The 12,864-nt window shown below is 41.2% G+C and overlaps 1 protein-coding gene across 7 annotated transcripts in view; it reads left to right on the top strand.

Annotated features, from left to right (window-relative positions):
- Nucleotides 1-12,864, top strand: part of PAK3 (p21 (RAC1) activated kinase 3) — a 248,423-nt gene extending 235,559 nt beyond the window's left edge. For 5 of the 7 annotated variants that reach the window (XM_047716045.1, XM_047716044.1, XM_047716047.1 and 2 more), the window contains 2 exons: nt 2,726-2,863; nt 6,277-12,864. In XM_047716045.1, the coding sequence (XP_047572001.1) occupies nt 2,726-2,863; nt 6,277-6,366 (228 nt within the window). In that variant the 3' untranslated portion in view covers nt 6,367-12,864. Of the gene's footprint in view, nt 1-2,725; nt 2,864-3,197; nt 3,326-6,276 lie in introns of all 7 variants that reach the window. The other 2 variants (XR_007124783.1, XR_007124782.1) reach the window with 1 other exon arrangement.

The following is a 12,864-nucleotide window of genomic DNA, read 5'->3' as shown; positions in this document are numbered from 1 at the left end:
GAGCTGAAGAAAGGTGAGGAGGACTATGCGTACTCATGAGGAATGAGATTACGTGGAGGAGAATGTATTGAGCCGCAATGCTGAAAGGAAGGTAGGGAAATGAAAGCACATAAGCATGCAGGCTGACCCAGGGAGCGTGGAGAAGGAGAAAAGAGGGGGATGTGGGTGTGGGTGTGCGTGTGCATGTGCATGTGCATGCTTAGGACTGGGCACAGCTACAGAGCAGAAAAAAAAAAGCAAGCAAAGGACAGTGAGCATGGTGGAATTGTGGCCAGTGGAAATAAGACCGTTTCAGCAGGAGGCAACAAATGTAATATGTACGGCAAGCGATTTTCTTTTAATAATAAGGAAACAAAGATGGTTTGTGAGGACAGGTGCTTAGCACGCTAATCGTCCAAGAACAGAAACACCCTGTTTGAACTTAATGTAATATATCTGCTATGATCATGCACCACTTGACTTCAGCCCAATCGATGATTTCCTAAAAGCAGTTTATAAATGCATTCTTATTTCATACTGTTCTGGTTTTGTTTTTGTTTTTGTTTTTTAAAGTCAAGACTAGATGTGCAACTGACTTATATCTTGGCTTGGAAGTCCCAATAGCCACCCTGTACATTTACTATACATCAGCAAAGGAATTGAAAAATCAGAAAGGAGGGGTAGAGGGAAAGAAGGTGTTGGTTTGGAGGGGGCTGTATTTACATGTGTTGGGTTTTGTTTTTTTTTAATGTGTTGGGGGAAAAACCAGAAAGTTTTATCGTACTCTATAGAAACCTACAACATTGGAATTTTCAGCCATCACCACATTAGAGAATCTCCCTCTATGAGATTCTGGGGCTCTCGTGTCTGGTGAGCTTACAATGCAGAGATTCTGGGTTAAGTGGGCCCCAAGTCCTGGGCTAGTGGTTCTCAATGTTGGCTGTGAACTGGAATCTCCTGGAGAGCTTAAAAAATCACCAATTCCTGCCTTCCATCCTCAAAGGTTTCCACTTCATTGGTTTAGGGTGAGAACTGGGAACATGGATCTTTTAAATTTCCCCAGGTGATTCCTATGTGCAAGCAAGTCTGAGGACCTTTAGTTTGGTCCATTGCTTTAATTACCTAGGTGGATTAAACTGGTTCTCAAAGTGTGGTCCTGGAACCAGCATCTTCCACATTAACAGGGAATTTGTTTGAATACAAATCCTTTGGGCCCCTCTTCAGCTTTACAGACTCAGAAATTCTATGGGTGACCTAGGAATCTGTTTTAACAAGCCTTCTAGATGATTCTGATGCATCCTAGAGGTTGACAGCCACTGGACAAAACAGCCCTTCCTAACCTTTTCTAAAGTACACCTGTGGAAATCCCTAGGCAGGAGGAGACATGTCTGTATTAGCTGATGAAAACTGGTCCAGAAAAGGACTTTGATAGAAATACTTATAATAATAATAGTAGGAGCCATTATGGGCAAAGGGGAAAAGGGTTGGGGTAGGGGGCAGAATAATTGGCTACAAAACCCAAGCAAATTCAGGAGGGAGCATGGCTTCATAACAGTTAAGGCACTGGTCATCTAGGCAGACATAACCCTGGTGGCAATACCTGTAGGGAAAACTCTTACTTTTCCTTCAAAACCCTGTTCAGATGCCAACCTCCTCTGTGAAGCTTCCTCTGAGCTCTAGGGTAAATGGCTTCCTCCTTGTATTAAACACTTATTCTATCCTTCCATTAGCTCTTGTCTCACTGTATTATAGCTACTTATGTCTCGCTCCCTCACTCAATTGTGTGCTCTTTGAAAGCAGGGCATCCTCTTACTCATCTTTGGGTCTCTACCTTATTTTGGCCATCAGGAGCCTTCAAAAGATGGGTTTACCTTTGTGAATTAATCAGGGACCTGGGTCCATCTCTCGCCCCTAAAGGCAAGGACCCTGGATTCCATCAGCACACAGTGAGTCCATCAGTCTCTCAGGGGCCGGCCCTACAGAACAAAAATCTCAGAGATCTATCAGCAACTGGTTATTTTTACAGAGGATGCATACTTGTCAGGTTCCAAGACTCCTAATATCAAACTTTTCTCATGTTTTTTCTTAGTATAGGTAGAACATCATGAGAAATCTACTTCTAATCTATAGGGATACATCTGCCACAGGATGAAAGTACTTGAGTCCTTGGGTCTCACAGGTTACTTTTCATCCAGGCCCTACCATCTTCTCATTCTTTGTGCTTCTCTAATTCTGTAATGTACTCTGTTCATCCCTGGTCGGCTCACCAACATTCTTCAAACAAAATAAACACTTAGTAAATTACAATCACTTTCGTCACCATGCCTTCTGGAGGTTATATGCAGGTCAACATGATTGGGTGTACCCATGTTCCCCAAATCTTCAGAGTCACAGATGCACAGGCAATCCCTAGGCTTAATTTCCTAGGTGGTTAATCACTCATTCATTATAAATGGCTTTGTACTGCCTTAACTCTCAAAAGAACAACCTTATAACTTTATTTCCAACATTTTCAGGGTGGGCCCCTCAATGTCACCTCAGTTACTGCCAAGATGAATGATTTCTAAATGTTATAGACACTTTGAAATATATGCCAGTGTCATTCTCTAAAATGGAACTTTTAAGACCCAGAGTCTAAACCGGAAGAAACTGGATTTGTACCTTCTGTGCCAACTCACAACCCTAATTTGTGTGTGCTGAATTGATTTTTCTGTTTTTTCTTTTTCCTCTTCTTTTTTTCCTGTAGGCATTATATCTGATAGCCACTAATGGAACCCCAGAGCTCCAGAATCCCGAGAGACTGTCAGCTGTGTTCCGTGACTTTTTAAATCGTTGTCTTGAGATGGATGTGGACAGGCGAGGATCTGCCAAGGAGCTTTTGCAGGTGAAAATAAAATAGGACAATTACAAAGACAGAGTGATTATATTGAGCTTTTCCATCTCAGCGTGTGACAGTAAGAGAGCTGTACCAAGAGATGTCTAGTTTGAGTTGGGCTGTACCCATTTGATTTTAGGCCACAGGCACATAAGTAGGGGCATGCGTCTAAGACATGATTGATTGGCATGTTGCCCTTCTTATGAGAAGCTGGCGGTTTAATCTATAAATCTTTTTTGTTCTTCCTGGAGTCTTATTTTGCGAGGAAAAAAGAAAACTATGAAACCTCTGGTGTTGCTGTTTTGTTCTAAACTTTACTTGTGCCCCTGGATGTTGTGTGCAGGTGTTCTTGGCCGGAGGTAATTCTCTACATAACTATGCAATTATTTCCATGGCATTTGCTACTCTAATGCTTTACTGATCAAAGCCCCTTTGCTTGTGATGCCAAATGGCAGGCACCTGCTTGCCTGGGTGAGTACCATCCAGTGGTGAGTGCCTCTGTAACCATTTGTCCTTTTCATGGCTCTCAGGGATTCGTCTAGCTGATGATCATGAGTACCAATTGTGTGTCAAATTCCTTACACACATTATCTCCTCGAATTCTGAAAACAACTCTGTAGGGTAGGTGGGATTATCCAGTGTTACAGATGTAGAAATTGAGGCTTACACAGCCATCGAGTGGCAAAACTGGAATTTGAGCCCCGGATTGTCTGACTCACCCCCACACAAACCCACAAACTGATTTAGAGAAAAAAATATATACTTACATGGATAAAATAACACATGCCCAGGATGACACATAGAACTCCAGCGCTGGGGACCATTTTTCGGAACATGTGTCAAGCCCTGGACCCTCCAAGACTGCATATTCTCTCTGTGACTTTGAACACTTAATCCAGTTAAACACAAGGAGCAACATTTGGTTATCTAGGGTGTTAACCCCAAACTCAGTCTGTTCCAGGCAAAAAAGAGAAAGAAAATCATTCTTATTGCTTCTGAAACCCCTCCAGAGATGGAGAGCCAACCCCCAGGTCAAAAATAACCCATCCCAACCCAAATCACACCTGAGATAAACTGAGTTCCAGGAATCAAAGGGGCTACACCTTCACTTTTCTGTTGTGAGCATTTCACAGGCTGTTCCAGGGGCTTGAATTTCAAACCTGCAATGGCCCTTCATTGATCCTCTCTTTAAGCCAGCTTCAAATCTCAGATGAAAAAACCTGAACTTTAGAGTGCCTCACTCCCACCTCTTCACCGCCCCCACCACCAGAGACACACCCTGGTACACGTTCCAAGGAGAAGTGATGAGACGGGTTCTCTCAGTGCAGTTTCACAGTTATGTAGATCATTGAGTCGGTTCCTTTCCCAACAGCACTTTGATCTGAAACAGTCAGCTAAGTAACGGGCAAAACTATATTGAGTCTAAATTGAATAGTTTGTTTGTCACCTCTTTCCATTTACATGTTAACAATAACGTGTGTATTGCCCAAAGTCCATAGAACACTGTTCTCTGACTCCAGCCTATCACTGCCCATTTCAGGGGCTAGAAAACAGAGGAATGCATGACATTCCTCTGCCCTCCCTAGAAGGGCTGAGAAAAGACACAGGTCTTAGAGTGTTCATGTGCCTTTCTGTATGGCCGAAGTCAAGTCTCTGTCCATCAACTGACGTTTTTTGAGCAACTTCAATGAGCAAGGCTCACTGCAGTGGACAATACAAACCCTAGAGGCATGATTCCTGCTCTCTGGAAGTTCACAATGTCCTTGGGTATATGAAAAAAAGAACACAAGGTTTTTTTAAAGACTCATTCAAACCCAGGGGCTATTCCTACAATAAAGACCGTGGTTGATTAGTGAAATACTTCTATAGGTGATGGTGATCAGAAAGTGTCTACAAATGGGGAAGAGTTCTGCTTAGTCTTGAAGGACAGAGCAGCTTTAACTGGTTGAAGTGAACAAGGGAAGGGATTTCAGATGGAAGGATTATAGTGTGACCTAAGGCATAGGTTGAGGCAAGGTTGAAGGTAACAGAAAATAAAGTGGACAGCCGAAGCAAAGAGGTACAGTCAGGAGGCTGTAAGAGATAGGGCCTTAGAGGGTCTTGAACACCAGGCTATAGAATTGGAGGGGCTGTAGCCAGTGGGGAAACCCTGAACATATCTGAGGGACAACCTGGCAACAGCTTTGTTTAGGAAGGTGAATCTGGTGGAATACAATAAGAATTAGCAACAGTACAAAATGGCAGCAGAAAGATCAAGAAGGACTTATGGTTATAGTCGAGGGTTCAATTGATTTGGGCTGACCTAGGGAAGGCAAAAGATAACGGTAGAAAGCATTGAGAAGAAGGTACTCGATAGGTGATTACATGTAGAACCTAAGGGAGAAGAAGACAAAAGTGACTTCAGAATATCAAACCAATGGCAGCATGCAGTAAAAGCAAAAATGATGGAGGATAATACCATGGCTAATATTTCTTAGCCTCTGTGTAGCTTATAAGGAATTGTCACTTACTTACCTCATCTAACCATTGTCATAAGCAGAAGAGAGATTTAAATGTAGGTTCCAAAGCCTCTGTAGCTTACATCACACGAGTACCCTGTTTGGGAGCCGTTTTAACATACCTTTTTTAATGTTGACTTCAAGAGGACAGAAGGACATTTGGGAAGGAGATACCCAGCAGGCAAATGGAGAACTAGGACCAGACTTCAGGAAAGGGATCAGGTCACACCATATTGATTTGGGAGTCATTCCCGTAAAGCTGATGAGAGGTCAAAACCATGAATGAAAGTGAGCTCTCAGAGGAATTAAGTTAGAAAAAGCACAGGATGAGCACTGAGCTCTGGGAGGTGGGAGAAGGAAGGGAAAGCAGGGAAGAAGCTAGAAGGAAAGGAGTCAGTGAGTGTGCATGGGAAAGAGAACCAAGCTGTAGAATGTCACAGGTTCCCAACGAGGAAAACTTTTAAAAAAAAGGAAGGGGTATTCATTTGTATTACATACTACAGAGGGTCCAAAAGAGAAATGGTGGAAGCACAGCTCTGGGTTTTAGCATTTGAGAAGCCATTGGCTTCAGGGTCAAGGGCCCCCAAAGACACTTTTTCAAGCATGAGAGCTGCCCCAGTTAAATGACTCGGTTTGAGACAATCGGCAAATGAGACGGTTGCAAACATAGTGGAATTTTCACAAGACCCCCTACTCTGAGTTTCTGGCTCTGCCAATCAGCTGTCATAGGATTTCATGACCCTGAATGACAAGAACATCTGAAGGTCAAAAGCTGGCACTTTTTTAAATAAAATCATGTTTAATCAGATGCTCAAGGTACATTTTTCTGAGTGAAAAAAGGCTGCTTGAGAATGTAAGGTAATATACTTGTTGGAGGAAAGGATCCCAGTAATTCCTCTTCTTCTTTTTTTTTTCCTTTTGTAGCATCCATTTTTAAAATTAGCCAAGCCTCTCTCCAGCCTGACTCCTCTGATTATCGCTGCAAAAGAAGCAATTAAGAACAGCAGCCGCTAGGACTGCGAGCCTTACCCCACACCATCTCCCTCCTGAGTAAGACTGAACTGAAACTCTGCTGCAGGAAAAGATGGAAGAAAAGACAGTCAACTGGGGTGGGGGGGCGGGGATCTTTAACTTTCAAATGAATAGAAACTTCTTATAAGCCTTTTTCCTACTCCCTCAGATTATGTAATTTATTTGTAAGCCTGAATCGCAGCCCGACCAGGGCAGCAATGTCGAAGTGGCCGTCAAGTGGTCCCTTCTACCGTGAAGCGAAAGAGCCAGTAGTGAATCCCTTCATTTTGTGCATTCACTTTGAAGAAAAAAAGGGTTTCTCAAAGATGCACACTTCCTCTTCATAGTGTTGTGTTCGTTTTTAAGTTAGAGAGTAGTCCCTCTTGCATTCGAACCTCCTTCAAAACTCCTTACCTAATGTGATGTTTTTCACTTGCATTGTCATTAGATGTTCAGGAAAAAAAAGATGTCAAAATTTTTTTTTAAAAAAGAAAGCAAAAACAAAACAAAACAAAAAAACCACAAAAAAAACAAAAACAAAATGAAACAAACAAACAAAAAATACCCCAGAGCAAGTACTGTGTGAACATGCGGAAGTCCATGCCCCTAATAGAGTTGCAATTTTTTATTCTTCTTCTATAGTGGTGGCTTGGTTTGTGTACCTGTTTTTCTGCATTTGTATTGGAAAAGGTTTCTTTTCAGGCATTTTTCCAAAAGCAGAGAGGAATATGTATGTTCAGGAAGGGCTTTTAAAAACTGTCCACCCAAATAATGCTCAAATGGTGAGATCCTGTCACATTTTCACGATGATGCTTAAGAGATAGTTGACGTATCATTTCTATAAACCAGCTTGTTCATCTTCGTGATGCCTGACAAAGGACACACTGAAACTTATGGCCCTCCTATTGGGTGAGTCCAGGTCCTCAACCTGGGAAACCCTGATAGGAGAAACCATTCTTAAAGCTGGGACTTTCTCTGGGAGCCAAAATGAATGCAAGAGGAGTGTGCACTACTGAGATCTTTGTTGGACAGAAGGAAACAAAAATCAAGAGACCTAATTTAATCCTCTCTTGTGCTTGTGGGACATAGGTATTATCAAATAGGCACATTAGGAAGACATAGACCCATTAGCCAACATTTGCTTATGATCAGAATCGTGTGACATGTTATAACATTTTTAAAATGTCTTAAAAGACCTGGAGAACAGAGATATTGTAAGTATTCGGCCCTGTCAGGAATGAGAGGTCTGTGAAAACTACATCACAGTCAACATTTGGCTCCAAGTACTTGCTCCCATTTTCCCTCTGTCTCACTGATTTCTGTTTCAGGATATAGCATGGTCAGCCATCATCCTTTGAGCTTTTGAATTTCAAAAACATGTTCAGACAGATCTGGAAATTCTCCAGTAAAAAAATAATTAGGGTTTGTACTCATAGATCTCAAGAAGTAGCAGTCCAACCATGTATCTACTTATTAAAAATCTAACGGTTGGCACTTCCTGAATCTTCTGAGAGCAGAAAAATATCTGGAGGGTGGCTGCATAGAAAAGGATATGTTTCTCTTTAAATGTATTGTCACTTTTGCATTTTAAATGCAAAGTCCCTCTCTAAGCCTTGGAGAAGCTGACAGTTAATGCGATAGAAGGCTTCTTGATTTGTAACATATGAGAATCTGAATAAGAACATATCTACATTCAGCAAGAGAGAGAAAGAGATCAATGGCCTGGGCCTCTCTTCTTCTCTGCTAAGGTACATCTGTCCATCTAACCATCCATCCATTCCTTAAAATGCAAGCAGTTTCTTTAAAGAGTTTCTGCTAACCATACAGTACACGTGTTTATGTTTAGGAAATGGCACCACTGGTGGATTTCCTATTTTCCTTTTTTTTTTTTTTTGATGATAAAAGTTGAGAGGAACTTGACCCCCCCCTTCAGAAAACATCCACAGTGAAAGAAAACAGATGGGAAAAAGAAAATTAAATGGCAACATTCATTTGAAGCATGCTGTGTTCTACTTTGCAAAAAGGTAGTTGGGCCTGAAATTTTTAATGCCACACTGTTCTAATGAGAGAGAGAGAGAGAGGCCTTAGTTTTTATTTCATTTAAAGTTGAATATTTTTTTAATTTTCATTCATAGTGCCAGGGAATTCGATGAAATAATACCTGGGGTATGAATAGAATTCAGTACACTAACTCCACCTTGCCAGTGGAGATCACCACAAAGCTAGTCAGGAGAACCTAGTTTTTGATTAGTGACCCTTATGTCAAAAAGGCCTTTTTGGTGGGGAGAGACCTGGAGCAGTGTTCCAGAAAAATGGTTGCTCTTCGATGCCTTCAGTTTTGCATATTAACAATGAGGAGCCAGAGACTTCTTCATCATACCCGCATTGTACCAAGATTCTATGGTAATATAGTGCAGTAGGATTTACCCTTACAAATTTGTATCTATGTAATTTTTAAATGAGAACAGCTTCTAAAGCCCCTCCCCCATGTTGGAGAGTTTTGTATATTTCTAATAAGTATTAGTGAGAAGCTGTTTCTCCTGCCAAAATGGTGGTGAAGGATTCATATTGGGTACACTTGAACAACTTGGACTCCAGGTGGTTAATTGTTTATTCCCTTTCTCTGGATTTTTTTTTAAGCTCATCTTGACACAGATGAGTCTCTCCAGATCTTTAAAGTTGCTAGGGTGCCCAGAGATAATGAGGGCACTTTGTGGAATGTTGATTCCAAAATGTCCTGAGATAGGGATAGGGCAGTGGGAAAGTCAGGGAAGGGTGAGAAGCACAGTAGAGATTATTTATTTAAGAAAGAAAAGAACATTCATGTTGTAGCAAGGATCCGGTGCGTTGTCATAATCCCATGAGGATTTTTTAGATGACACAATCCCCTCAAATCAGTCACCATGCTGGGTAATGACTTCGTTCTTGCTGATCTCGTCTATGTGTCATTGTAAATATTTGTGTGTCCATGTTCCGTTTTGGCTACTGGTTGGCCAAGTCATGTGAGAAGATTTAACTCAAGTATTTATTCTTTAATTGTGTTACTCAGATTTCTTCAGGCTTGTGGATTGCACCCCCAATGTTGAGTTTAACCACCTGATCCTCCACATCTATCCCTCCCCTATGAAGCACATTCCATTGCTAAAAGAAAAAGAAATATGAAATTGCTTCCTGTCTTCTGTATACTGTTTTTGATAGTTTGAGATGTTTGTCTATAAAGGTTATTTCTCAGCTTAAAGATCGTGTAAATAACTATATTCCTTTGCTCAGTGGGTTATTTCTAATGAGGCTGTCAGTTCTCAGTATCTATCAGATCACTTTTAAATAACATAAACAGGGATTACAACTTTGTCAAACTAAGTGCGCATAACAGACAAAGACTGGGAACACAGGTTGTTGAAATCAGTTGTGTTAGGGTGGTGGAATTATGCAAAAACATTTTTTTCCTTTTAAAATTTTCTTTGGTGTTGTTATCATATTGCTTTATAATAAATAAACGGCAGAAAGAGGGCTATAAAGACATAGAGAAGATGCCAGAAGCAGATGTCTTCTGGCCAGAGCCCAGAGCATGCAGGGCACAGATATTTGCTAGTTACAATTAATTCCATAGCCCTCATATTTGCCTGGGTGCTGAGGTTGGCACACGCTCAGGTATGGCACATGCTTTCTTAGGGGACTCTTATTTCTAAGTGGAACCTAGGGAGATGTTGCTTTTCGAATTCCCGACACATCCTTCTGCTTTAAAAGTGGCTGCCTTTCACTTGGGCATGGCAGGGAGGTTTCTGTTTGGGTTACTGTAGATTGGGTGGGATGACATTTTATTCATCCCCTTGAAAACATCTGGTTCGGGCATCCCCTCTCTGGCTCATGTTAGCAGATTTTCAGGTTGAATTTTAGAAGCAGAGAAGGATGAATCCCCTAGCTCCCACAATGTCCTTGTCTTGTATCATTCAGGTAGGGTTCTCCTGTTAGTGACCAGTGGGCAAGTCCCTTTGATTTCAATAGAAGTTATGACTTGCAATTAAAAGCTGACTGTGAAAACATGAAGACAAATATTTAGAGCCACCTTTGTCTGTTGGGCTTCAGTTCCTATTAGCTTTGGCCGGAGATGGCCTCCATGTGCTTTTCATGTCACATGATTTATAGGTTGTGAGCAGTGACTACTGTCGTTTTTAAAGAGCAAGAGGGAGACCAGCTATCCCAAGAGAGGAATTTTTCTCTAACTCATCAAAGTAATTGTAGGTGATGAGATTTATAATGAGATAGCAGTCTCAGATGTTACTCAGTTTCCCCAAGAGCCGACTTTATACCTGGAGAACCCACTTTTCATTGACCATCCTCAACATAAAAATACTTCTGGGAGTTCTGATCCCTGCCTTCCCCAGTCAAATCTTCATGGTCCTTTTCTGAGCTACTTGCAGTTGATATTCAGGTATACACAGGCGTGGCCAGTGATGCAAGCTTCTCCCAGTCTGTGAGTAAGAGCAAGAGGACTGAAACTCAGCATTTGTAAATGGACGATCTAATAGGCCTGGGATTTCAAGTGAACTTAACACGCAATTCTGAACATATATTTGCATGTGGCTTGGGAAGGAAAGACATGGTAACTTAGAAGAAATGGAAATATTTTTCCTAAGAAAGAATTTTTCGTAAGAGATTTGGTTCCAATATAATCTTTTCTGTTGGTTAGTTTTAATTGTCTCACTCCTTTTCTGACCCTTTACTGACCAAATGAATATTACCCAGCTCCTCATACATTGGGATGTCTGCTTGATATTTAACAATATCTCACTGAATCTACAAATGAAGGAATGTAGCTAGCATCTCCATGTGCATACTTCCATGTGCAAGCCTACATTATAAATAGCATTTCCTGCCATGTAATACAGTCAGACTTGCAGAATAAACTGATAGAAACTGGTTAGTGCTCTCAGAGTTTCCTTGGAAGCCGCCATCAGGTGACTGCAACCAGCAGTGAGGGAGGTACCGTGTTAGTGCAGTTTAGTACCTAAGAGGAAATCAACAATTATAAAGAAGCTGGCAGACAAAGTGGAAGGAGTATGAGACTAGGAACAAGGAGACCTGGATTCTAATATATGGTCTGTTGCTCGCTTTTCACAGCTATTCCTTCATCTGTAAAATAAGGGTATTGGGCCAGATGACATTTGAGGTCTTTCCAAAAGTTCTATCCCTTTCTGGTACCGAAGCTTGCCTTGCAAATCCAGCCTGCTATAGTGATGGATGGCAAATATCGCATGCTTGAGCCTGGGTTTCTTGTGTTGCCGCTAAATAATAGAAATATGTAAGATGATGGGGCGGGGAATAACCCTCAAGTAAATGAACATAACACTAGGGAATGTTGATAAAACTTGTGGCAGCCTTCCCAATCCTCACAGTTGTTTTGTTTTGTTGTTGTTTTAACGTCCTTTTTCTGTGGTGTGTTCCCAGTTTCTATTTTCCATATGCTCTGTGTGTAGTCTGGTTTTCATTAAGCTGTGGCCAGTATTTGCTACTAGAACAGAAATACACTGTCACACTTGCTAGAACGAAACTATATTTGGGCCTCTCCTTTCCTATGAAGCGATGCTGGGCTTTGTAGACTTTACTTTGTAAATGGCACAAGATGGCAGAATCCATGCATTTAAACGGCTGGGATTATTGAGAGTGGACATAAGCACTTGCAGGTTGCTGAGAAAGAAATGAAAATAGAAGTGCATGTTATTAGCATTGAGAAGTGTTGACGAATCCACTTGTTGGGAACCAAAGATAGCGTTTCTGATGACAACTCCCATGGTGATCGGCCAGTTGTAGGACTACACTGCTGGAGAGAGGGTACACTGGAAGTCAGTTAGTCCCAATGCCATGCCTGCTAGCAGAGTGCCAACTAGCCCTGAGTGCGAAATTCAAGTTCAGTGTGTGTGCTTGTGCGTGGTGTGCTTTATGGACCCGCATATACTATATTCATTAGTGATGATAAGACCTTTCACAGAATCCTATAACCATTAGTGTGGGTTGAGTTTTAAATCTCGGGGCATCAGCTGGGAGGAGTCTGATCACAGGGAGCTGATGTCTACTGGGATTATACTCATGATATCCAGACAAAACAAGTTGAGGAGGATCTATATTTTCATTTTTTATCAGAGTTGTATCTCATTTGGTTGTGTATTACTTTTGTTCAAATGTGTTCCCTGTAAACCCATGTGTAGTGAAATTCTTCTGTAACTTTGGATTAAAGGTATTTATGGTCTTTTTGTTCGTTTGATTTTTTTTCGGTAAGTTATTTCTTTTGTAGACCTGCTGATGGTGTGGTCCCATTCTTCTGACCTCAGCTTCTCACTTTTTTTAAGGACTTTTGTTTCTAATATCGTTATTTTAAATTGTGGTTGAAGCAATAGAAAATTGAAATATGGATTGTGCATGACTGTGTCTTGAGTGTAAAAATATTGCAGTTTGAAACTTGGACCTAAAGTATTGCAAATAAAAATGACAAACATCAACAAA

This window comes from Lutra lutra, chromosome X (genome assembly GCF_902655055.1).
Source record: "Lutra lutra chromosome X, mLutLut1.2, whole genome shotgun sequence".
In the NCBI taxonomy this organism is placed as follows: domain Eukaryota; kingdom Metazoa; phylum Chordata; class Mammalia; order Carnivora; family Mustelidae; genus Lutra; species Lutra lutra.
The sequence above is the reverse complement of the archived record's forward strand: the minus strand, read 5'-3'. Positions and strand labels throughout refer to the sequence as shown.